This window comes from Myotis brandtii, unplaced genomic scaffold, assembly GCF_000412655.1.
Source record: "Myotis brandtii unplaced genomic scaffold, ASM41265v1 scaffold1332, whole genome shotgun sequence".
NCBI classification, from domain to species: Eukaryota; Metazoa; Chordata; class Mammalia; order Chiroptera; family Vespertilionidae; genus Myotis; species Myotis brandtii.
The window spans coordinates 152,589-180,360 of record NW_005354726.1 but is presented as its reverse complement, the minus strand read 5'-3'; the positions used below and the strand labels follow the sequence as shown (position 1 = coordinate 180,360).

The 27,772-nt window shown below is 38.0% G+C and overlaps 1 protein-coding gene across 2 annotated transcripts in view; it reads left to right on the top strand.

Annotated features, from left to right (window-relative positions):
* Positions 1-27,772, top strand: part of GRM3 (glutamate receptor, metabotropic 3) — a 200,801-nt gene that overhangs the window by 104,347 nt on the left and 68,682 nt on the right. For both annotated transcript variants that reach the window (XM_014534863.1, XM_014534862.1), the window contains exon 2: positions 7,222-7,836. In XM_014534863.1, coding sequence (XP_014390349.1) covers positions 7,366-7,836 — 471 coding nt within the window. In that variant the 5' untranslated portion in view covers positions 7,222-7,365. The remainder of the gene's footprint in view (positions 1-7,221; positions 7,837-27,772) is intronic.

Below are 27,772 nucleotides of genomic sequence, written 5' to 3'. Positions count from 1 at the left end.
TCAATGTTTGCTGATTTCTGCACTATCAATACTCCCACTGTCAATTTGAAGTTATCAATGTGACTTCACTAAACAGACTAGGGAAGAAATATGTATAAGTGGCTCTTGAGAGCTCATACTAGCCAACTAAAGCATACCCCCCAATTTTAACAAAACAGAACTAAAAGCATGTTTTAAAGTCATGTCAGAGACTAGAAGAGCTGGAGATATCAATGGCATTTACTTGCCTGTTTGGTGGCAATTATTTTAAGCCCACAGTTCCACAGGGCCTGATATATGCAAGTTGTTTCTATTCGAGTTGAGTTCATAAGTGCTAGAGCTTGAAGAATATCAATTAGGCCATGATACTTCATTACCTGTACACTGAGTTACCTAAAACTTCATGATTGAAAATGTTTCTTCTTTCTTCAATGTTTTAGCCTATTTAAAAATTCATTCACCCCTAAATGGGTAACAAATTAATTTGCATTACTACCTTGAACAATTAGTGGTTTTCTCTCTTTCTTCAACAATATGCAATGTAATTTCTCACCAGGAAGCAGTAAGAGTTAATTCATTGTGCAAAAACAGTTTGACATTATTCAGGAGAAAGGGCTGCATACGCAGAGGACATTATTAATAATAGCCCTTAATGGATCATATTGCCAACAGGTAAAAACGTTCTCCTATGAACAGTATTCCTCCATTTCTTCCCATTACCATTTTGTCTAGCGCTAGAGAGAGCTTTTGACAAACCCAGTTTCTGTACTCTCTGTTCATGCTGACAAACCTGTAACTTCTATTAGACTTGGCAGCTTGTAAGAGGAAAAGGACAAAGGTAGGCTGCAGGGAGTTTGGGGAGGCTCCAATTCCAAGGCTTTGTAATGAGGTTAGGAAACTTGAGGATGAAAAAAAACAGCTGAGATGGCAACACACAGCGTGCACGCGCGCACACACACACACACACACACACACACACACACAAGAAAATACTGTGCACGCTGGCATTTCGAAAAATAACGATTTGCTTTCAAGGGCAGTGACCAAGTTAATATTACTGATTAAAAGTAAATTACTAGCAATTACCCTAAGGACCAAAGTTTAGCACAATTGTACATCTGTTTGCCTACCTCATAAAAACACTTTCTTCTAAATTTAGAAAATAAAGGAAATGGGAGATGTGGCTGTGTGTGTGGTAGGGAGGGGGGGTTGGGGGGAGGGTGTTGTCCAAGGCAAAAGAGTGAATTGGTCATTTTTCCTTTTGGCTTCATCATCATCCCTTTCTGGCTTCATCATGCAAATTGATAGTGTCCCCTCTTCAGTGTAATTACCTAGGGTTTTTGGACTTCTTTCATCTGCTCTATGAATAAAATAGGCTCATCAGAAAGGATCTGATCAATTCATTCCCAAAACTGGAACTAATTTTTTGGTTGTTTGGAGTTTAATATACATGTAGGATTTCAAACTAGAAAAATTTGAGAGAATGCAGAACTTTCCTCCTTGACTTCAAATCTTAACACAGAGGCGTGGCCTCCACTCCTCTGCTTGGTTATTCATGCTTTCAAAGAACTATTTGGTGTGGAGATTTCCATTCCTCCTCATCTCTATTGGATCCGTAATGTGTGTCTTAATCTTTCTAATTCCTCCAAGTGCTCTCAACTTTTCCAGTTTTACTTTATATTTTTTTCTTTAAAATCATCAATTCAAAGTCAAAGGAAAGATCAGAGGTATTTGGGCTGAATTTCTCTAGTGTCAAAGTTGAATCTTGACCTACAATAACATTTTTTTAATGGCTTCATTGTTTGAACAAAATTTCCAAATTATTTTTCCAATCTCCTGACCAGTCTAAAAAACCATCATACTACTTAGAATTTATCACTTAACCAACATTTGATAACTACACATGAGGTGATGTGGAAAACAATGGTGTCTAAGGCATTGTCCTTGATATCCATTAGTGGATAATCTAATGGGGAGGAAAGAACCATTTTGTTAATTATTGAGTTTCAACTTTTAAAAACTATGCAAATAAGTATAAAACAAAATATGATCATCCTGATAAACATAAAACTAACCACATGGCAATTCAGCAAATGAAGAAACCCATTATAGCTAGAATAGTGCAGAAGCCTACAAAAGGGTAGAAATTGTAAGCTAGACCTGATAAAAAATGATTGAGTTTGAAACAGTCAGTTACTCATAAGAATTTACTAAGGACTTCTGGGGAAAAAATTACCTTTGTTCCCTAGCAAGAGCAAAGGTATTAGAATTGTGCAATGATACATCCTGCTATTAATAATGCCAGCATAGCTCCAGCCTCTGTTCACCCAACTGAAAATGGCAGTCCAAGAACAAGGGACATGTCTTTTGTTGCCTATAATTCTGGCAGCTGAAGAATGTATAATCAAATTTATAGTCAAATTGAATATGTTAGCACTAACCCTAACTTTTCTTCAGATCAGTTGGGTGTGTAGGCTTTGAGCACAGGCTCAGAAGCCCTTCCACAACTTAAGGGTTTATTTGTAGGGAAGAGTGAGCCCAGTTTCTGGCATTATATCTCCCCTGGATGAACTGCTTATTCATTGAGTCAAATTGGATTTTACTCCCGACAATAAGTCCCTGTGCAAAGTCAAGAGACTAAGGAAAATACACATTAGCATATGTAGAGTATAGAGATGCGTCCTGCCCACATATGCCAGGGGTTATATTCACAGCAAACCTCTGAGATTGTAGAAGGCATGGATTAATAAAACATTGGTGAGCAGGTAGCCTGCGGAGAGGGCTACACGTGCTTGTTTGTAGTTGACACATCACTCATCATCGCAGAATGAAGAACTTTGACTGCAGAGCTGCAATCCCCTGGCTGCATATGAATGTGGGTGCAGTAGGGAGCCTGTTTACCTAGGGAATGTGCTGCTGGCTGATTTATAATAAAAAGAACCTGAAAAGATGTAATTGGTGCCCTTTCCCACAATCCAATGAGCTGTGACACCGAGATAAACAGTGGCATTGAGTTAAGCATGTTTGTCTATTTTTCAATGTTAAATTTTAATTTCCCCATCTTTTAGCTTCTTAGGGCTTCATTTTAAACAAGGCTAAGAGTTTTAAAATTATGCTTAGCCCTACAGTCTTAATCATTATAGATTCTGCTTTAAGGAAAAGGCAAGTAAGAAAATATTAAGACAATGTAGTTAAACATTACTCGAATTGATTTTTAATTTGTAATTCTCTAAGACTACATTAAATGTTACTTAAAGATGCTCTGTCAGAGAACTAAAGGAAAAATATTTTACATATTTTTGTCAGTTAACTTGTTTTTAAGATCTGTGTATCTAATTTCTAAATATATATAACATATGTAATTTGTAATGGCTTGTTTTTTGAGTCCAGCGCTTCATTACAATTCCCATGTTAAAGGAAATCTACAATATACTTCTTTTTTGAGATTTTCACAAATGATAGAGATAGTTGGTAGAAAAAGAGAGGAGTAATTTTCCATCACTGTCTACATAAAAATATCTAAGCATTTGAAATGTTGACAGCAGAGATCATATTCATTTGTTTACAATTGGGTACTAGCTCACGGCCTAGCACACGCATAGCAGGTATTCAATAAATATTTGATGAATGAATGCATCTCTGAAGCTCTGAATTAGGATAATGTGCATGTGTCTAAGTTTGTATTCTCCTGACCTAAAACAAGTAAATGTAGGTCAACTTGGGGATGCATCTCTCTTGGCTTATTAGGCACCCATCAGAGCTTCAACTTCCTAATACAAAGGCAGAATTTTCTACTAGAGATATACAAAGTAATTCCTATAGTTCTACCTATTGGCAGTCTTATCATCAAATAACATAATAGGGTAAGAGCACTTGGATGATTAGGTAGGTAATGAAATAAAACAATCCACTATCAGAATTCCCATTATCTAGGCCACAAATAAAATAACAAAGAGTCATTTGCAAACATAATTGGTGTGTCTTCAAGAAACATTTGTGGAATATCTTTCTGATTGAAGACACTATGCCAGGCCCTGAATACACAGAGATGAATAAAACAGAGCCTCTACTTGTGAAGCAGGCAGACTGATAGATACTATTACTTCAAGTATAATTTGAGGTTTCATTTGAAGTCATCTTTGACTAAGTGCATTTTCCCAAGAGAGAATTAAGCTTTCCATAAACTATGAAGTTATCTTTACCCTTTGAGAAGTCAAACTTCATAGTCAAGAGATACCTGCATTTTTTCATAATGGTAAGACTGAGCTGATGACCTTCTTTTAATTAACTATTCCCTTTTATTAGGCACATAAAACAATTATTCTATGGAGCAATTTCTGCTTCTTTATTATTAGTGATAATGATTGCAGTGTCTTTTGCCTTCCATGGCAATTTTGCTTCAAAGGGAATTGCACATAAAGATCAAAGAGAGACCAGAAATTGATATGAAAATTTTTAAAAATTCTCCTACAGTATCAACTTTTTAAAACATTATTGTTTTTGGCCTTTCTGGTGCCCTGTGGCAGATCTCCCAGAGAGGCCCTGGGTTAACACTGAGCATTCCAATGACTGCTGCCGTCATTGCTGAGGTTCACACCTAAATAAATAAACAAAATAAACCCCAGAGGACGTGTGCGTCTCAAGCAAACAGCCCATCACTTGCTCCATGCAAAAGAAGCAGAGCATGTGGGAAGCTGGGTTTTAAAGGGCACTGCTAACAAGAGAAGGGAGAAATGTCAAAACTGTTGAACACTGGACTATTCCTGTTTTGTTTTTTTCATGTTGAGTTTTGGTTTTTTTTCCTTCAGATCTTAAAAATCCTGAATGCTGTGCCATTTCCTTTATTTCCAATGAGCAGAAAAGGAAACATTTATCAGTTATAATAGTAACAGCAATAGCAAATATTTCTTGAACTAACTACAACAGGAATAGAAAACAGGAAGTAAACAATTCCACAGTGGAAGGAAGATAGGAAAGAATTTTTGTTCTTTCCTGGTAGTGACTACTGAGTCTTTAATAAGTGGGCGTTTACAGATAAATGGGTATAGAAGGGCATTTTCAGCCAAGGGAATAATATGAGCAACATCCTGGTGTCCACTAATGTGAACAGAGTTCAATACGGCTGAAGCATAGGTTTGAAGGCCGAAGTGGGACAAAATTGATGAGCATAGTGAACAGTAAGACCTGAGAGCTAGCCAGGGATAAGATCAAGGAGAATGAAGAAGTCAATTCTCCAACCTAGAGAAAAGTAGATATAGATTGACAGGAGATAGGCCGCTCTGAGCTGCGGTTAAGATCATGCATTAGACAGAGCATTTTCATCAAGGGGACACTATTCAGATTGTTAACATTTGCTAACTTATCTGAGAACACACAGGTGGTATGGCTTTCAGGCATCCTGATTGAGTAGAGAAGCAGCCAGGAGATCCCCCTCCTTCATAACACCCCACCAATCCACAATTATCCACAAAAGCAGAAGAGCATACAGGCACACTATACCACACACACAGGGGCAAACAACTGTACCCTGTCGGGAGTCCCAGTCACTTCTCTCACTTAACTCTGAAAGTTACACAAGCTCATCTCACCTAGCAGGAAGAGGGTGGGCAAGCAGAGTGAGCGTGCTGCCCAGACTTTGCTCTAGTGCTAGGAAGCTGAGTGACAAGCAGTACAACAGTAGGTCCATTGGTTTGTGCGCATGCAGTGGGACTGCTCCACACCAGGTTTTGAAAAGATCCCTGGGAGGGCCTTAGCCTACTGTCCAAAACATGACCCTCACAGCAGGACATTGCCATATTTTCTAGCCCATGTTGTATGAAGAAGCTCAATTTATGGAACTCTCTTAAGCTACAATTTACTATGCAAATCCCAGCACTAGTGCTCACTGCACTCCTCTGGACATGAGGGCTGTCAGGAGTCACCTAACACTGGCTGGAGGAGGCAGCCAGGCATCAACAATTGCACTTTCCCCAGCATCTATACTGTACAGGTTATACAATAATAAGTTTTAAACTTGTGTAATTGAGGAAGGGGTTTTTTTCTTCATAATTCACAAAAAAAGTGCTTTGGAGGTTGGCGGCAGCTCTCTAGGAATCTACTGCTATGGTCTTATTAAAGATAATAAGAGCCTGGCACAATGGGGAGAGAAAAGAAGGCTTTGAGAAGTGTTAAAGCAGGTAGATGCTTCAGAACTTAGTGGCTAATTGAAAGAAATGGGAAGGGCTCTAGTGTACAGGTTTCTGGTTTGAGAGCCTGGTTACAGAGAAAATCCATTCACAGAGATAAGGGAGAGTTTATAACATGTAGACCTGGAGGTGATAGAGGGGTGTATCGGTACAGCTGTTTAGCAGGCAATTAACCTAGGAGTCATTTAAGTGGAGGTTGAAACTATGAACACTGGTAGAGCTAGAGCTCAGGAAAGGGTGCAGTGAAAATGGGGGTGTTCAACAATGGAATTTGAGATGCAGTCAGAAATGAAACATGAGATCAGAAACCTAGAAATTTTCAACAGATAGAAAATAGTCAAGCTTTAATTAAAGCCAAGTAAAATGAGGATTAAAGAGAGAATATGGAATTTAGAAACTAGTAGATCAGTAGTCGCTTTTTTCAAAGCCATTTGTTAAAGCAGTGAAGAAAGAATCTTAAATGCAGTGGGCAGAGAGCATTGGGATAAGAGGGAATGGGGACAAGTCTGCAGATAATTATTTTGAATAAGTCACCTATGAAGGGAGGAGAGGGATGTGATGATGGGAATTCAGAAATGGCGGTAGAGTTACAATTATGTTTTGTTTTGCTTCCCAATGGAAAGGGAAAAATGAATAAAAGGGGTTGGTACAAATGTAGCTGAAAGAGAGGGAATAAAGACTCAGACCAAGTTGTAACCCTACATACGAATAGCTAAGTAAATGACTCAGTAAAGAGAGTACTGAACTTGGCATTAGAAAAACCAGAATCTGAACACTATCTCCATTCTAAGTACACTTTGTCAGATTATCTCTTTAGTCCTCAGTGTTCATTTCTGGAGCTGGGATACTTAGATCTACATCACAGTGGGTTGGAAGGACTGGGTGAGGATACTGTGGGAGAGTGCCTGGTGCAGTGGTGTGGTGTGTGGTTAATAAATGGTACTTTGAGTCATTATCTCATCAAAGACCTGAATGGGAACCATCAATGTAATCACTGCTGGTTTTTTTTGTTGTTTTTTTTTTACCATTTTTGTTCATACAATTTTTATCTCTCTAGGAATTTGGTGACAGGCTCTGCTAGTCTGTTCTTCCCTTATATGAAGGAAAGGCCAAAGATCCAGTTTGGAAATGAGAGAGGAAGTCTAGCGGGCAACATTGGCTCCATCCACTGATATCTCCTACAGGTACAGAAAGAGGATTCATGAAGATGTTGACAAGACTCCAAGTTCTTACCTTAGCTTTGTTTTCAAAGGGATTTTTACTCTCTTTAGGGGACCATAACTTTATAAGGCGGGAGATTAAAATAGAAGGTGACCTCGTTTTGGGGGGCCTATTTCCTATTAATGAAAAAGGCACCGGAACTGAAGAATGTGGGCGAATCAATGAAGACCGAGGGATTCAACGCCTGGAAGCCATGTTGTTTGCTATTGATGAAATCAACAAAGACAATTACTTGCTACCAGGAGTGAAGTTGGGTGTCCACATTTTGGATACATGCTCAAGGGATACCTATGCATTAGAGCAATCACTGGAATTTGTCAGGGCATCTTTGACTAAAGTGGATGAAGTTAAACACATGTGTCCTGACGGATCCCCTGCCATTCAAGAAAATAGCCCACTGCTGCTCATTGCAGGGGTCATTGGTGGCTCTTACAGCAGTGTTTCCATACAGGTAAGACTGGCCAGGGCTACTGCTAAAACGTTGTGTCTCTTTCATTTTACGTCTTGTCAAAAAAAGACTATCTTCATAACTTGATCAATGGGTGATATTAACAGTGTCATTGTTCATATCTATGGGTATTTGATAACATAGGTGTGCAGACAGAACAGTCGTCTAGCAATGATAATTGTTTAGAAATATATCAGGTAGCTACCGCAGCATAACAACCTACCCCAAAATTCAGTGACTTAAAACAATAATTCATTATTATAGTTTCTAAGTCTAAAGATCAACAGAAGTAAGCTGCTCAAGGCTGAGTTCAGCTAGCAGTGACCCTGCCCCAGCTTTACCCTTATCCTCTTCCTGGAATCAATGAGGTAGCCCAGGCATAACCTTCTCAGAGTGATGACAGAGGTGCAAGTGAACACAAACTTAACAGCCCAGGCCCTTCTAAGCTTCTTTTTGCATCACATCTGCTAACATCCCACTATCAAAGCAACTCACAGACCTCAGCCCAATATGTCCTGCCCACAGGACAAGTTACATCAAAAAGGATGTGGGTTTATAAGGAGTAATGAACTGAAGCCATTGATACAATCAACCACAAGAAGATTCAATATCACTGAACTCTATTTTTTTCACACTAATTTTTACTAAAGCATCATTTTGTTCAGAGATCATTTATAAACAATTTCTCATGATATAAGCCTGATAATCTATGCAGATAAGTCAGATGACTACCAAAAAAAAAAGGAACAATTCAGCTCCCAACTTAGATAAAAAGCTGGTAAGAGGCTCTCATAATTTCGTTAGAGAAAGAAGGAACATATTATTCAAACTATTTCAATGCTCACCTATTCAACTTTCTCATGTTCCCAACCCCCAGAAAGATTGGTTTCATAAAACTCCCACTGGTAGGTAGCACAAGAACTAGGACTCTGATAGATCCTTTGTACTTTGGGGCTCTTTCAACTGTCCCATATGATTTCTATATGTTACTTGAATTTCAATTTTTTTCTGGTGAGAGCATTAATGTCACAGTAATAAAAAGTCATAATTCTAGGAATTATATACTTTAATTTCTACCAAATTACTATAATCACAGCTCCAAGTACTAGAGAAAGCCATATTATACTCATGCTGTCTTCATATGTCATGAAGCACTTAAATTGGCTTTATTTGCATAGGAATAACCTTATTTCTATATCCCAGATTCGTGGCATTTAAAATTCTATGTACAATTCCATGCTGTTCAAAATGAGCTATTTGAAATTTCTTTCCTTCTTCAGAGCACATCCTCATATTATGAGTAATTAAGATAATTAATTTTTCAAAAACACCCTTTGACTTCATTAGACAGATGAAAATATTGCACATTTCAAAGCATATCATGGTAATTTTGCACTTTTTCTATACTTGGATCAAGAGAGATGGAATTTGATATTTGAGAAGAGAAAATTAAAAAATATACATCTGTCATACTTCAATAACAATTTCACCAGATATGTGCCAATCATTTTACAAATATACTATGCCTAATATTACCACTAGTAAGGGATTATGTACATGCCTTTCTAACCTGAATTTCTCCCAGTGAAGTAAAAAGCACTCTAAAGCAGATAAATAAATATCTATTTATTCAAAGTATTTAACAAACTATGGCAGGCAAATAGATATTTTTAATCTAATTTTACCCTTTTAATATTTATATACTCCTCAAAACAGTTTAGATTGTTTTAGAAAAAAAAATGTGGGCTATTAAAATCCTGTACTGTTCATAAAGGAAGAAGCTGCTTCTTAATCACCAAAGGATCTGGCTTGTTATTTCATTTATCTAGTTCATATCACCATAAAGTCACAAGCGCTAATAATGGTTTTTGTCTCCACAATATAAATAAAGAAACCAAAACTATTATACTCTACTGAAAATGATATAGATTTTGGCATCAGAAAGACTTGGATTTGAATTCCAACCCTAACATGTACTAGCTTACCAATAAAATAGGAAAATAGCTTCTATCTTAAAAAGTTGTTGAGCCCGGCCAGGGTGGCTCAGTGGCTGAGCATCGACCTATGAACCAGGAGGTCATGGTTCATTTCCCTTCTAGAGCACATGCCCAGGTTTCAGGCTCAATCCTCCAGTGTGAAGTGTGCAGTCACAGTCTAACAATGATTCTCTCTCATCATTAATGGTTCTATCTCTCTCTCTCCCCCTCCTTCCCTCTCTCTGAAATGAATTATATACATATAAAGTTGTTGAAAGGATAAATTGAGAGAAATTGTGGGAAATACCTCACCAAAACCCAAAAGATTTAATAAATGTTCCTAAAATTATAGGAGAAGTCAGTGGAAGAGCCACAACTAAAACCAGCTCCATGGTCTGCCCTCCTAGTGGCCCAGCAGTCCCATGAAGTCACTGAGGGTCCCCCATGTACTTCAATCTGCATGAAGGTCACTGTTATAAGGGTGAGGGAGACTGCTAATGTAGAGTACACAGCCTTCATATCAAGTAACTTAAAATCTGGCTATGGGCACAATCCTATATAATAAAAGGCTAATATGCAAATCGACCAATCATCAGAACGATTGGTCACTATGACACGCACTGACCACCAGGGGGCAGACACTTAACACATGGGCTGCCCCCTGGCGATCAGTGCACTCCCACAGGGGGAGCGTCGCTCAGCCAGAAGCCGGGCTCATGGCTGGCGAGCAGAGCAGTGGTGGCGAAAGCCTCTCCAGCCTCAGTGGCAGCACTACGTATGTCCCCTGAGGGCTCCTGGACTGCGAGAGGGCACAGGCTGAGCTGACGGCCCCCCCTCCCCAGTGCATGAATTTTTGTGCACCAGGCCTCTAGTACTACTATAAAATAACAGTGACTACAATTCAGAATATGTTCATGTGGCTCACAAGGTAAGATGACGCTTAGAAAGGCTTTGAGGATGACTGATAGAATGAAAGTTGCATTGGAGAAAGGCCACTTGGGTCACAGTGTGAATGAGATGCTGGATGTGAGCAGGACAATCAGAACATTGTGGCAGGTATGCATGTGCTATGGACAGTGACCCTGACAGGAGTAAGAAGGTGTGCTGAAGAGGGAGGGTAGGAGGGAGCTTCACTCCCTCCTCCATGGCCCCCAGGTGTCCTGACTACTCAGTCTTGATTAGGCCATACACTGGCCCCAGCCAAGGTAAGCTGGGAGGTGAAGCAATTTGTCTATACAGTGATCTTCAGGCTGTCTTCCAAGGAACCCTTTCCCACAAAGCCTTGCTTTCAGCTAGGCACAATGAATGAAAGAGGTCTTAGGGGACTTTTATACGGCTAATAATTCAAGTGTGTTATCCTTTTGAAACCTATCTTCCTTTTCATAAGAATCCTAGAAAAATAGTCAATGGCAATCCAAAACAATACATTTCTAAAAGTAAATTTAAGGCATTCTTGCACACTAATGTGGGAAACATTTTAGCAGAGAGGAATTTTGGGGGTACCTCTCCCACTCACCTCCTTCTGCTCCTGGCCCAGTTCTATTATACACCTTTATGTCTGGGAACTGCGATGACAGCGTGTAGCTCATAGCCTCAAAGATCCATGCACATCAGTCACAACTTCCATCCTTTTTAAACTACTTTTTATTTCCTGAATATTTACTGGAAAGTGTCGTTGCTTGAACTGAGGAGATGAGAAAAAGAGGGTAAAATTGTAGAAGAAATGTACTATACAAACCCACCACACAATTTTAAAAATTGCTATTATCTAATTGTAGCAGTCAGTCCCAAACCAGGTCACAGAATTTTCAGTCACAACATTGCCCACTGAGATAGAAAATGATCGTATTTGTGCATCTTCCCTTTTGTGGTTGGGCTAGTTAGATGTTATATTCTCCCCACTTGGGCCAGATTTCTTCAGGAGGTGCTTTCTTTCCAGCTTCTTCTTTCATTATCTTCCCACTAAAGGAGAAGAATTCTCCTGGAAGTCGGTAGAGGAGATATGCCCCACTGTGTGCGTTCATACAATAGACATTATTTGCAGATAACAAAAACTACATGAAAGGAGAAATTCCTAGTGATTTGCTGGGTTAAGCTGTATCACCACTGATGAAGACCTGGATAATTATTTTCCCAATCTTCTTAGTCAGTAAGACAAACCACAATGTGGTGGTCCCTTTTATAAAAAGCAACAGTATTGATTTTTTAATTTGATAATCAATGAAAGCTAGCATCAAAATCCTTCTTTGTTAGAAAATATACGTGGGGTTTATCCACCCCCTCTAGTGAATGAATTTCTTTTCAAAGCATTTTTAAGACTATTCTCTTCTCTATAAGCCTGCAAGCCACCTCTTTCAGGGAAAATGCTTTTGATTCAAGAAGAGTCTCAGGCCGATTGCCTTTAGCTGGGCATTGTCCACGTGGTACTTATTTTGCAGCAGTGTTTAAATCTGTGCTTTTAAAAAATAGACTGTAGTTAGAGCTCCTAAGTTGTCCAGTCTAAAATGTCCTCTGAAATGTTCCAAAAATGTCCCTCATTCTTTTCAGAGGATGTATCATTTTGTCAGTCTTTCTTGTGTAGCTGGAGCAAATTCTAGCTGGAACATGACAGGTATAAATTGACCTAGCTATTATTGTGCCCCTTAGTGTTAAAGTGACTTCAGCAACAAATGGGAATTTGGGTCAGATGGCCTCTCAAAGCTAAGCTCATAGTAAGAGCAGGAAAGATCCCTAAAACGATCTTACTACCTCTTCCCATCCGTGGTATGATCAGACCCTTTTACAGAATTTTTGGTGGTATTTACATCCCAGGAACTCTCTAACCCTGGGAGAAGAGTTATAACATTGTTTATTATGACATAGATTTGGACATGCCATGCATTGCTCACATTATGTCTCTGAGAAAAATAACTCTTTAAACTAAATCCCTTGCAGTAAGTGTCATGGAATTTTTTACATGGGGCAAGGAGAACAATACATCAAGACCCCTTGTATTACTCCTCCTCCACCTAATTCCGTAGTATGAAAGTGGACCACCACTGGTCAATTTATATTAAGCATCACCCTCCCTCAATTATTCATTCCTCCTTTCAATTCAAATGCTTTGGGGAAGAGTCATGCATGAATTACTTGTCTTATTATTGGCAAATCAGAAACACAGTTGCAGGACTTGAAAGTACAAAGCCTTCAATATAGTTATCTGTGTCCAAGTACCAGATAGATTTATGAATGGAAAAATGTATATTTTTGTGGATAAGTAAATTAGATCTAGGGAAGAGCTTCTCAACCTTGACACTAGCGGAATAGATAACTCTTTGTTGTGTGGAGCTGCCCTGTGCATTGTGGGATGATTAGCAACATCACTGATGTCTACCTACTAGACTAGATCTCATCAGCACCTCAAATTGTGACATCCAAAAATATTTCCATACATTGCCAAATTACCCCCTTTTCCACCGGCAAACTGGTTGAGAGCAAAGCACAGTTAGGATCAACATAAGGAAGAGTTCTTAGAAATGAAATAGAATAACCTGGAAGGAAAGGGGTAGGAAGTAATTCCTCGGTCACTGTAGTTATTCAAACAAAAGCTGTCCTATTATTGAGGAAATTGAAGCAACATATCGGTGTTTGAACTACAGATGTTCCTTGACTTATGATGGAGTTACATCTTGATAAACTATCATAAACTGAAAATATTGTAATTCGAAAATGCATTTAATACACCTAACCTACCAAACACCATAGCTTCATGGAGCCTACCTTAAACATGCTCAGAACACTTACAGTAGCCTACAGTTGGGCAAAATCATCTCGGTGCCGCTGTCTAACATCATGAGAAAGTATCATACTGTGTATGGCTAGGCCTGGAAAAGCTCAACATTTAAGGAACAGATTATACTGAATGGGTATGGTTGTAAGTCAAACCATTGTAAGTTGGGGATCATCTGTACATGGTATTTAAGGTCACGTTAATTTTTTAAAAAATATATTCTTTCATTTCAGAGAGGGAGAGGGAGAGATAGAAACACCAATGATAAGAAGGAATCATTGATTGGCTGCCTCCTACACACCCCACACTGGGGATCGAGCCCACAACTTGGGCATGTACCCTGACAGGGAATCAAACCATGACCTCCTGGTTCATAGGTCTACACTCAACCGTTGAGTCACACTGGCCGGGCAGGGCACTTGTTAATTTTAAAATTATATGTTGCTCAACCAAAATACTCTACTATTAGGATATGAGTGATTTCAAAGGAAGTACCTAAAACATGAAGCAAATAAATAATAGGCTCTTTTCCATCAGAATAACTTTGAAGAAGTCTAGTCAACTGTTGTTTCACTTGATTATGGTAGTATTTTTGTGAACTGGGTGAATCTAGCATCTCAATTATTTACATATTACAACTGGACACTCAAAAAATCATTTTTCATCAAAAAATAAGCATTTATTAAACATATTTTTAGGTAGAGCAGAACACTATTGTGCAGAGTCTGGGTAACAGGAGGAAAAGAGAATGTAAAATACAATTTTTAAATAGTAGACATCTTATGAGCCCCTGAGATATGTATAAGCAAATTGGAAACTATATCAAATCCATACATAAAACAGGTGAAAGTATAGAACCTGAGTATCAATTAGCAACCTAAGTACCAGGAGACCACAGAGAATAACAGAATGAGCAGAAGGGAATGGAGTTGAACAGGAAAAAGACAGATCTGTACAAATAGAAAACCTGCCTTTGAAGTCTTCCTGGAAAGTTGCTTTCTCATGGTCTACTGGATAGCATCTACATATTTTTTCATAAAAGAAAGAACACAATGTTTCTTCCTACTGGAATGCAATGTTCTTTAGCTGTTTGTAGGCCTTGCCAAATCCCTTTCTCCTTTAGTTCCCAGCTCAAACCCTATCCCTTTTGAAAAATCTTTCCCAAGCTCCCACTACATAAACAAACACTTCAACTACTATCTTATTAAATAAAATTATTCATTTGCACATCTATTTTCCCACTATACTGTAAGCTACTTAAGTAGCTTAGAAACCACATCTTTTTTGTCTTTGTATTGAGGGCACCTAAAATAATGCTCTTCCACATTGAGAGTAAAGGCTTTTTGAACGAATTGAATTAATAGAATGATAACCTAAAATATTTCCAGAGGCTGAAAATCCCTAAACGAATCTTGGATTGGGCAATCACAACCATGATCTGCTTATTCTACATCGGTCTGGATAATTCACAAATGAAAATCAGCATTTTCTACAATGGCAAACTCGGTTTGATTCCAAAGACAGATGATGTAGCAAAGTGATAAAAGCCCCTTGATCTTTCTTGCCTCTACTGTCTACACGTGTGCCACAAAAGATGCCTCGATTTGAGAGCATCTCTAAGGCTTCTACGCCATTTACCCTTAGACTAACTATCCAGAGAAGACCACCCAAAGCTCAATACAACTGGGCACCCAGGACAATTTCAGATAAGGCTAGAGCTCCGTCCGGATTTGAGAGCATCTCTAAGGCTTCTACGCCATTTACCCTTAGACTAACTATCCAGAGAAGACCACCCAAAGCTCAATACAACTGGGCACCCAGGACCATCTCAGAGAAGGCTAGAGCTCCATCCGTCCTCTAATCTAGCTCAGTACGGTCTCTCCATATAAAGAATACAAAGAATGCTGACCATGTCAGATCCTCTGCTAGCAGGAAACACAAAGGAGAAGGAAGCCTCATCCTGTCCTTAAGAAAACCAGAGTGACAGCACTAGAAATCCATTTACTAGTCTATCTTTAGCATTTCTATCATTGGAAATGTAAAAATGATAGTTCCATTTAGTGAGTTTAATATCACAAATATAACAATCAAAGCACAGATATTTTACAACTACACATTTATTAGTGTGACTTTCTTGAAAAATTTCAGCTCAGTGATCTTACTAGGATTTATTTAACCCTCCATGGCCTCTCTTCTCATGTCTAAGATGGAAATATTAGTAGTATCTCTCTTCCTGGGTTATTGTGGGAATTAAGTAAGAAAATACATGAAAAGCAGTAAAAATCATGTTTTATGATAATGAGCATTGAACATTTTAGATTTTACTAAATATTATCTGTTAGCTTTTTTAAAAATGTTTTTATCTTTATTGTTGATACTATTATAGATGTCCTCCCCCCAGTTTCCCCCTATTGCCTGCCTCCACCTGGTTCCTGCCCCCAAGCTTCACCACATTATAGTCCAGTGATGGCAAACCTTTTGAGCTCAGTGTGTCAGCATTTTGAAAAACCCTAACTTAACTCTGGTGCCGTGTCACCTATAGAAATTTTTTGATATTTGCAACCATAGTAAAACAAAGATTTATATTTTTGATATTTATTTTATATATTGAAATGCCATTTAACAAAGAAAAATCAACCAAAAAAATGAGTTCGCGTGTCACCTCTGAAACGCGTGTCATAGGTTCGCCATCACTGCTATAGTCTGTGACCATGAACTATGCATATAAATTCTTTGGTTAATGTCTTTGCATCCACCCCCTTCCCAGTTCCAAGAGGAATTGAGGCTCATAAAGGTTAAGTACCAAGTTCAACTTTCTACCACTTTATAAGTAATTGAATCAACATTAAAATCCAGATAGCTTGCCTCCCACACTGCTATCCTAATCACCCCTTCACATAATCTAAGCTTCAGAAAACTCTGACTCCAAAGTTATCTCAGACAGAATCTTTTTGTTTATTTCCTTCCCAGACTTTTCATTCTCAGGCATTCTCCCAAAGCTGATCATTTTGAAACCTCCCTCCATGGCACCTGCTTGCCCTCCTCCAAAAAAGGGCAATGCTTCTCAGGGACTTCATCACAGGGAAAGAGACAATAGCAACAGCAATTTGAAAATGCTTTCAATGACATTGTTTCATTGTAGAAATTTTTAATCAGGGGTAATTATCTAAGGTGCACTCACTACTCTTTCCTTTCCTTTGTCAATTCATTGCTTAATTTCCCTTCTGTCATGTGTTTATTTGGAAATTAGTCTTGTGAAAAACAATAGGTTACCATTAGGACCACTGTCCACAGTGCAATAAAATGGCCCAGCACTGAGAATCAGCTTCTATTGTGGCCACATATCTATGATTGCAGGTCATGGTATTTACACATCCCTGAAATATCAACACGTATCTTAGACTATGACTATAGATTACTCAGCAAGCTCATTGAAATTGGACTCCTGACACTTTTAGTTAAACCTAAGATTTTGCTTTAACAACACCAAGTTCTCTTTCCAAATTACCATTAAATATGTGCCTTTTTAATGGTTCAATAGGACAAGGCTCAGTATTTCTATATGGAAAGAGCCAACACTTAGCAGTTGATAACAAAGTCCATCGATTTGATGTAATAGAAGAGCTTTTACTGCTCTATGAAAAATGCAGTTGAAAGTTTACAGAACAGTTTTCTAATTAGTGGACTTTGAAAATTTAAGAATAGTGTTCCAGAAACACCTGCAGCTAAACTCAAGTAAACGTTGATACTCCAGGTGGTACATCAGTGGGACTTTGAACACTAAATTGTGGTGGCGCTATTTTTGACATCACCACCTGGTAGATTATGAAAATCCCTCTGTTACTAGTGACAAAGTCCTGATTCTTGCCATAGGGGAGAATACAATAACAGCAACACCTTCCAAAATCACATTCCAAATATAGACTAGATTTCCTTGCCAAGTGGTCAGAATGGCAAAGCATCTGAGACATTTGCCATCACTTGAGAGGGTTAAAAGTCTGGGGCATGCATCCCAGGGACTAGTTGGTTTCTCCCAGGCCCAGGGCCTCCAGTTTGGGTAGCTGCCATTAGGCTCACAACATGGCCTCATAGAATGCAAATCAGGCAATTAAGTGTTCCTAATGGGAAAAACAGATGTGACTGAACACATACTCTATCATTTGTTTAGAATGCTTATGTAAAAAAGCAAGTTTCATAAAAATAAAAGCTACATATATGCTTTTAAGTAATATTATTTACACAAAATTTAAAGAAATTCAACAGTAAGTATAGGTTGACTTTCAACTGATATCAATGGCTATTTAGCAGACTCTCAGCTTTTGTTTCTATGTTAAAGAAAGTCTTTATGTTATCTTTTATGAGCTAATTCCAGAAATTTAAAAGCTCTTTAGCTTTCCTACAGTCTCCAACAACCAATATCATTTATGACCTACTTTTTTTGAAGGATTCAAGGTAACCTGTAGTGACACAAACAGGACAAATTAAGTACTGAGCAATTACTATCAATCAAATAAATGGTTTTAAGTGGACGCAATTTTTCTTTAAACCTCTAATCTTGACCTTTCTATTATTAATGTATTCATTGCTTTTCAGATTACATGATCCCTGACCTTCAAGAACTCACAGCCTAAGTCAGAATGAGTATTTTGTCCATTTGATTACCCTTTCCTAACCCTTTCTTTTCAAGTTGGATGTCATCCATGGTAGTCTTTTTAAAACATAACTTTGGTCATGTCATTTCCTTAATTTAAAAATTTTAATGTCAATTTACCCCTTAAAGCATAAAGTTCAAAATCTTTAGCATAGCATAGAAAATACTTAGCAATCTAGCCACAGTCCCTCTATTCTTTCTTACTCTACCCATCCCTACAAGGCACTGGGTACTCAGGTAATACTGAACTTTCTGATACTACAAAAGCCAATGTGCTTTCCCCCACTTCTGTCTTTGTGTTCTTCCTTCTGCCTAAAAACATTCTTTTCCCTTTCTCTGCCTGGCGAACTTTCCCTTATTCTTCAAGATCAAGCCTAAATGTCACCTCTACATGGTAGCCTGTCATGACTCACCTGAGTGTAATTAGTTGCTCCTTCACTCATGTGTTTGTATAAGTATGTATACATATATCTCAAAACTTAATCCTCATTATGTTTCTTTGTCTCCTACCAGACTATAACTTTCTGGAAGACAGTGGAGGTATATTACTCATCTTAGAACCGAAATTTTAGAATAGTGGCTTGTATAATTGGCATCAATCAAGGTTTGTTGAATGAATAAACATTATTCATCATCTCTATCACTTTATCACTTTCTGAGCATTTACTATGTGCCAGCCAGTGGGCTAAGTACTTCACATGTGTTATCTTTAATCCTTACTTATAACCTCATAAGGCAGACTACTGGTATTCCCTTTTTCCAGATCAAGAAACTGAAGCTTCAGAAATTAAAATAACTTCCCTAAATTCACAAAGGTGGTGAGAGAAGGAACTGGGTTTTCAATGTTGGTCTGTTTGATTTCAATCCTGTGCATTGGGCCACTACACTATTTGCCTTTGTATCTGACAACTCTGTTGAACTAATGAACAGTTAACAGGAAAACCAGGAATAACACAGTTCTATTTGCTAAATAAGATGGTATATACCCCTCTGCCCTAATGATTACCACAGACTCTCAGAAGTAAATAATCATCTTTTTAAAGAAATTAGCCTACAGCCCTCAGCTTCCCTCGGGCATACCCAATAGCTTTTGGCCTTTGGTTAATAGGCAACAAGAACTGGAATACTCTTTTTCATTGATAAGGCTTTATTTGTCATATTATTGTGATGCAAGTGACTTCAAGGACCGCAGGAAAATGTGGGTAGTTCAACCTGTGGCTCTGTTAAATCCTCAGAAGACACTATCAAAAATCAACATGCAGGGCGCTGACTGAAGGACATGGTCCTGCGAGGTCTATTGGTATCAGGTCACCCTGGGAGTCATGCTTTTGCCATGTGTTGCTGGCAAAGACCAATGCACTCTGGAACCATTGTTAGGGACTAGAATCCAAACCAATTCAGATCCATGATTTCTCTTGAAAATTAATTCATGGGGTAAGAAAGGTGCAAAAAGCAGATGCAGACTGATATAGTGGGCAAAATGCCTTCCTGTTCCTCTTGAAAGTACCTGCTAAGTGGGTGGAGGAAAAAAGTTATTCCTTAGATAGTGCCTTGTTAGTAAGGGAGCAAGACAGACACTTATCAAGTGTGGAGTGGCACTGTCATGATGAGAAACCCTACATGTCTCCTAAAAAAGTGTGGCTCGGGGAGTCCTCTGTGGTCTGCATATCATTTAAGCTCAGCAATGATCCATGAGAATGACAAAATAGATAACCTTGATCTTAATAAGGCTCTTAGCCACAAATAAAAGGCAAAACCACAGGTGTTGGCTGCAATGATTTCAGGAGATTTGGGGATAGAAAGTGGGGTTACTTTGAGCCATGCTTGAAAGTTTCTGCCATGATTAAGGAGCCCTTTGTATGGAATACCCAGGCAAAATCATCACAACCAAGTCATGCTGTTGAATGGGAATGGCAATATGAATCTTTCACTGGAGTATTTAGGGGCCCATGGAATAAGAATCAGTGACTTTTGCAGATTTTACTGAATAAACTGGCATTTACTACACTCCATTGTACAATTTCCTAAATCCAGATTAATCTCTGGCCTTCAGACACTGGCTCCAGTCAATCCCTTTCATGCCAAGAAAAAAAAAAGATGTGCTAATCTTTTAATCTTTTTTGAAATAACAAGAAGATTGGCGTACTTTATAGGCAGATAACTCATGTGATGTGAACAGCTTGAATTCTTCAGGCAGTTTCTCAACTATATACTACCTACCCATTTAAAATCCAAGCCAATCTGGGATGTTGCATGGCTAATAGTGCAACTCGATCAATCTGAATAGGAGAGTCAGTGTGGGCTTTAAAGATCACAACTTTGAGAACTTGCTTTATGTAATAACCTGGGTTATCAGGTAGCAGATGGTTCGAAGTGCAGCACTCAGCAGTTCCCTTCCAGGCTTATATATAAGCATTTAATTAAAAGAATGGAACAAAGCATTCAGCACCTCATATGTGATAAAAACCACTGAAGGGTTAGGCTTATTTTTAGAAACCAGCCCAAAAAAATATGTGAACAGCACAGAATGCTAAGGTAAACACATGGAAGTGATCATTGTGTCTCCTGATTCCCAGGACAGCAGAACAGCAATGGGGGTTTTTTGTGGTTGTTTTTTTATTGTATATGTATAGTTTAGCTCTGTAGATAGCACATTTGGAAAGTAAGAACTTGATGCCTCTTTACCATCTGGAATTTTTTGTAACTCAGCATAAAAACCAGTGACTGTTTGTTATTCCCCTTAAAGTATTAGCCCAGCCTCAGAAGTCGAAGGCAAGGAAAGTTCTGAAACGAATCCTCAAGCTGGACAATCACTATAGTGGGAAACATTTCTACTAGACTCTAAACTTTCATACTCTTTTTTGTCTTCTGTTGAAAAAAAAAGTTTGAAATTGTGTCACCAGAGAAGGCACAAAGCTCATGTTTGAAATGGGAACATCATGAATATCCTAAATGGGAAGAGTGGCCACAGGACTGACTATGATGCTCAGAAATGACTCTGAAATTTCCAGTCCCTAGTCCCTTTTTCATAACATCAAAGAATACTAGATTATCTGAGCTCTTTCCCATAGTTCATACTCTTTTGGCCCCCTTGATCAGAGAATCATTGAAATGAAGCATGACACCTGAAATTCTAAAGAGTCCCATGACTTGCTAAAAAAATGTCAGGAGAAGTAAAACTCCCAAATAAACTGGTCTTTCACCCAAAATTCTCAACAATAAATAAGGATGGTTCGGATGCCTACAGTAGCATCACTCCACAATCAGCTATTGATTATGGGAAAGATAATGTTTTAGACATTGCTAAGAAAGAGTTATAAGTGAGCAACTGATCTGAGCTCTGAGTGTTTGGCTGCTTATGTGTCTTGCACACAATTCATTTGTCTCCAGAAAAGCCTTACCTTACCAGTTGACCTTATTAGTGGCTCATTTGGTGAAGCCTGCCTTAGGTATAAGTTTACATGACTCCTTCTTTAGGTTTATGTGATTTGAGGATTAAGGTTTCATGAATAAGGCTTTTAGTTTGTTTTCCTTAGAACAAAAAGGCAGTTTTCTAGCCTAAAGGGGATTGGCTCAATGGCCAGTTAGTATAATATTGACTTCCTTTTGTCTATACCTAGATAGTTACACAGAGATAATTTAGAGAAATTGATTTTAATGGTATTAAAACCTTTGTGCCAGATTCCTAAAGTTCTGAGTCAATTACTTGTCTTATATATCCTCTTATTTTGATGAAAATTGACTATAAGTAATGAGGGATATAAGGGTGTCCCAAAATTCACGCAAGAAGTAATTTTGATAGAAAACACAGGTTTATAATTATAAATTGTAAAGTTTTTATTGATTCATAAAGTATATCGTATATGGTTATGTATGGAATAGCATATCGGGTAAATGGATTATCATGTCACAATAGCAAGCACCATTAACTGTTACTGCCTAAGCAGCCGCATTTTTGAAGAAGAATGGTCTGATGATGCCTCCAGCCCAAAATCCACACCAAACAGTGACACGTTGTGGATGCATTTGTTTCTCAACAATCACTCGTGGATTTTCTGAACCCCAAATGCGACAATTTTGTCGATTAACCAAGCCATCAAGATGAAAATGAGCCTCATCAAAATTCAGCCACATTTATGCAAAATGGTCATGGAAAATTTCAACAAAAGAGTGTGTATGTGCCAGCAAAGTGTGGAGGCTATTTCATACATAACCTGCTATTCCATACATAACCCTATACTGTATATTTTGTGAATGAATAAAAAATTTACAATTTTTATTTATAAACCTGTGTTTTCTATCAAAATTACTTCTTGCGTGAATTTTGGGACACCCTTATATATTGCACAGGAAATTGTTTATCAGTAGTGTTTGAGAGTAGCTTTATATTGCTTGCTGGTGGTCAGCTATTTCCACAGAAACCTACCCTTGTAATTAGAAAAAGTTACATGATAAGCAGGAAACTACAGATTCATGTACCAACTCATTCATTTAACAAACATTATGTAGCACCACTATACTCTGCAAGACATTAAGGAAATATGGGGTTAAAAATACACATTTCCTATCCTTAAAAGCTTTCATTCCAGTAGAGGAATCTGTGAATAATGTAGAAATCACCATATACTTTGATTAGAGTCATGTAGGAAATATATGAAGGAATGAAAGGGTTGCAGAGAATGGGCACACAATTCAGCCTGAAGTGAGGTGTCAAAAAGATTTCCCAGAAAAGGAGCCCTTGAATGGATTAGCTGAACAGACAGGTGGTAAATGTCACTTAAGCAGGATCCACATGTGCAAAGGCCTGTACATTTGAGAACATAGTAAACTGAAGAAACTAGATAGACTTGAGTTCATTTGGAAGGGAAAATGGTGGCAGATGGTCAATAATATGTAAGTAACATTCATGTATTGGACAATGATTGCACGTGAAGACCATCCTACTATACCATACAACTGCAGAAGGTGGAAAAAGACAAAACTATTAATTTTATATCATAGTATCTACTGGAATATCTAAGAGTTACCTAGCCAAGAACAGCATCCTAGCATTTCTTCTTGAGCAAAAAAAAGAAAAAAAAAGTTAATACATTTGTCATATGATAGGCTACAGTGAAAACATTGTAATATCTAGTCCTGGATAAATTCAAACCATCCAGAAAATGGAAATTCCAAGGTGTTTAAACATTAAATATAAAACTCTAGTACAGGCCACATGTGCAAAGGGCTTCTGCTAAGCCTGCCTGCAGTCTCTCAAGCCCTAGAAATAAGAGGTTCTGCCATAAGGTCATTGTGTTTTTCACATAAATCATAAAGCCAAATCTGATCATGATATGTATAGCTTGAAGCTTTCAACCTTTCAGTTGAAATTTCCCCTGAATTCTTAGACAACTCTTGTTATCTCTGTATATGGTCATTCAGTAAACAAATGTTTATGAAACCACTATAAAGTATAAACTGACAATGAAAAAGTACATATTTAATAAGAAGGAACGCTTGCTTATGGTTCTCAAATCAAGGAACTCATGTCTTTAGAAATAAAAAAGGAAAAAAGAATATTATAACTTGAAATATGTCACTACATTGTAGTGCGAGGAATCACATATGGCAGAGGTTAAGAGCATGGATTGCAAAATTGATTGAATTAGTGTGGGAAGTTGAGCATAGTATCAAAATGCCTGGGATCAAATCCTGTCTTTACCACATATGTGCTCTTCAGCAAGATTTCTAGGTGCTCAATCTAACATGAGATAATTGTAGTTTCTACTTCATAAGATTGTAATGGGGTTAAAGGAGATAATGCATCTTCAACAGTTGGATCTAAATTGGAATCTAAAGGAAGCAAACCACTTAATAATCCCCCTTTGACTTTAGCACCCCCCTTGACTTTGCATCTGTACCCTCATTTTCTATTAGTTGTTTTTTTTTATACTTTCTTCACTTTTGTAATTTTAACTTAAACCCAGAAACATATCTCTTCCTAATGTAATATCACCTTATTGCCAGAGAGGGAGACAAGTCCTTTGGAAAAATCAAGAGACTGGGTTTAATTTTTGCTTTTCACTTGTTGGTTGTGTAAATTTTAGAAAGTCACTTCACCCGGTGAACTTCGGTTTCCTCTCCTATAAAGCAAAAGGCTTATATTATCGCCATGGCTCTTCCAGCTCTAAAATGTAAAGATCTTTTTTTTTCCAGTCATTGATATAAATTTAATCTTACTTGACCATCTCATACAGACTTTCTTCTAAGCTGTTCTCTTTTAATATATTTAACTTTGTCATCTATTTCCTGTCACTTTTCCTTTTCCACAAAAATCCAAATAATGTCATCAATACTTTGTGGAAGTCATGGTCCTCCATGGCTACCACTCTTCCCTGAATGGTTCAACTAACATTGAAAAGATTCTAGTGGAATTGACTCTTAGTGAACCTGTGCTAATTCTTGGTACTCGCCTTGTTCAGTTCTAAGTAACTCTATTCTAGAAAGTTACCAAAGTATGTCGTACTTACTAATTTATATTTATTCTTGACTTATAGTTCCTTGCTCCTCCCTTTGTACCCCCTGACTGTTCTCCCATTATTGATTTATCAAAGATTATTGATTACATAATTCAATGTGATTTCTTTCAGAACTCTGAACTGGAGGCAAACTCAATTACTATGAGTATGAGCTTTCTTTTGCTCTTATTTCCTACTTTGATGTGAGATAACTTTTTCACATTATTGTATTACTATTTTCAGGTTAGGAAACATTCTTATTGAGGAGAATGAAGAAGCAAGAGGGATTAGGCAGGTGTCTTCCTTTTACTCACCTAGAACCAACTTCTCCACCCAGTGTTTCTCTCTTCCCACCACATCTTCATCTAAAACATAATTTAAACTCAAAACAGTAACAATGAGAAAAACCACTTTGCTCCATTTTCACATTCTGCTTCAGTCTTCCTAGTTCTCACAGGTTCATGCCAATCTTTCATGTTGTCCATGGAGATGCCCAAGGACTGAACATACCAACAACACCCATCCCTTGTTCACTAGTTCTTTTAACACTCAAATCCCCCAGTGCACCCTTGCAACCCTGTGGGTTCTTTGAAGATCTTGTCTTTTCTGTCTTGTTGAAACTACTCTGTATTGTCAGAATTATTTTTTTAAGTCTTCCTATTTCTCTTAACCTTTTTAGAGATTCTATCTATAAGCAGTTATCTCTACATTTAAAGCATTTTTGTCTAAAGCATATATACCTAGACCATGTTTTTTCTTCCTCCACTCCTACTAATATTCTAATTGGGTAACTTTCTTCCAAATTTCACATTACTTCCCCATCCTAAAATGGTTCTTATTTTAAAAATGATGTCCAGTGTAGGAGTTCCCCTTATTCTCCTTTTTTTTCTCAGAGAAACCATATGGCCAGTACAGCAAGTCAGGAATATTTCAGATGCCCAGTTTTGGGACAAAGGAGACAGAAAACATCCAGCTAACAACTATCTGAACATCCCCAAACTCTAGTTTTAAGTTTTATGCTAAAAAGAAAGTTCCTGCTCATAGCAAGCAGGCAATTCCTTGTGCATACCATATTGCTTTGGTTCCTCTCTCCTGTTCTTCCAACCTCAGTGTCTTTCTGAGCTTCAAACTTCAGATTCATAGTCACAGAGGAGAGGGTAGACAGGAATTTGTGAGAGAATGACCAAGGTACTCAAAGTGAAAAGATCTGCTTCTAAATCTTGATTTTTGTCCCCACTTTTTAATCTATCATAAAAGTCCATTGTGAGTATTAAAGGAGAACACACACACACACACACACACACATTGTGGTTTTACAATAGAATAAATACCTTTTTTAAAATACATAATCTAAGCCATAAATTTTAGTACTCTCTAGAAATCAAGTTAGGGTGGGTGAGGGGGAAAAAGAAGGAAGATTTATAACCTGATGACTTCTGTGGTGATTACTTTTTACATTAGGCATTTTTACTCTTATAATCCAAGGAACTTAATTTTAAAAGTAACAGCTCACCATGATAAAAGCAGTTCAACACTTTGCTCTATGATTCAATATAGGTGATACAATTGAGATTATGCTTACGTCCTTATTAGTGTTCCATTCTTATGTTTCAGCTCACTGAACATGCCTCCTTTGCCTACAGTAGGTGGTAGTCTCCTTTTGAGATTATGCTTACGTCCTTATTAGTGTTCCATTCTCATGTTTCAGTTCACTGAACACGCCTCCTTTGCCTACAGTAGGTGCTAGACTCCTTATGAGAGAGAGAGAGAGAGAGAGAGAGAGAGAGACTCTTTAAAATGATAGCAACAACTACAATTTTATCCTAACCCACCACCCTCCAAAATGCTACAGCTCACTGTGCCCCTTCCCCATGTAGAGAACCTTCATCATATTGCCAGTATTGCATGCCTAGTTCATCCTCTTGTACAGTCTGCCTTGCTTGTAAAATATCCTGAGATATCCTGGAGAGGTAGGCATGAAGCCACAGGATCCTATCAGCCAAAAGACATGAGCTATTTTCTTAAGCAGCTTCTCATTACTTGTTCCCTTGGAAGAACAGTTTCAGCAGTTTAGGATCCTTTCACTGTGGTTCCTAGTTGCCAGACTATGTCTTCGGGCATTTTTCAGGTGCTTTCATTCTCTGCCTCCCTGAGGGGTTCAAGTCCTGATGAATATAACTTGAAGATGAGAAACTGTAGCATCAAGACGAGATGGCCTCTCCAGTGCTAACCAGGAACTCCATAATCAAGCAAAGCCTCTGCACAGACTCTTATCACCATTCCCACACAGTAGTACATAAACCCAAAGGAAGCCAGGTACTCAGTGTAGAGGTATTGACAGTACTGGCTCAGTGCCATCTCAATCATCTCAATCAGGCTGAGAAAACAAGCCACGTTCCTATGTCTAAATGAATCACTATAGGCCAGGGTCTCCTGATCCTGAGGCAAGAAGAAATAAATGTTATACTAGTCTTCATCCACCCACCCATCCACTGGCTTCTATTCCCCCAATTTTGCTCATCTCCTAAAATGTTTTTTAAAGTCTTTACCAAATGCAAAAATGCAGGAAATATTTGGTTCTTAAGTGTGCATTATGCTGCATGCTAAGTACTAGATTTTCTAACTGTTCTATTTGTAGTTAAGTAAGAGGTACCCAGATTTGAAAAGATACAGAAAACATTTGTGGTAGCTCCGGGCTATGTCGGAAGTATTGGTTGTATAGCAGTCCCGATCTCTAAGAACATGCTGTGGGGCTGTGTGTGAACCTGCCAGGACTCAGATGATTAAGCAGGACTCAGAGGTCTGCTGTTTCACATTTTTTGTGCTTTTTGTTAACAGCTGCCTATTTCAAGCTGTGCTTCCTACATGTCAAATATCAACCTGAAACCATAATTTCTAGAAGGAAAATTTGAAAATACTCTATAAAGTATATAGGAATATTTAATATGGTTTCTGATTAAAGTCCACTTTGTATATTATGTAATTTAACTAAAGTCAGTATAGAGATAGACGTGTTTAGAATATGTGGGGTAGCCAGGAAAAATAA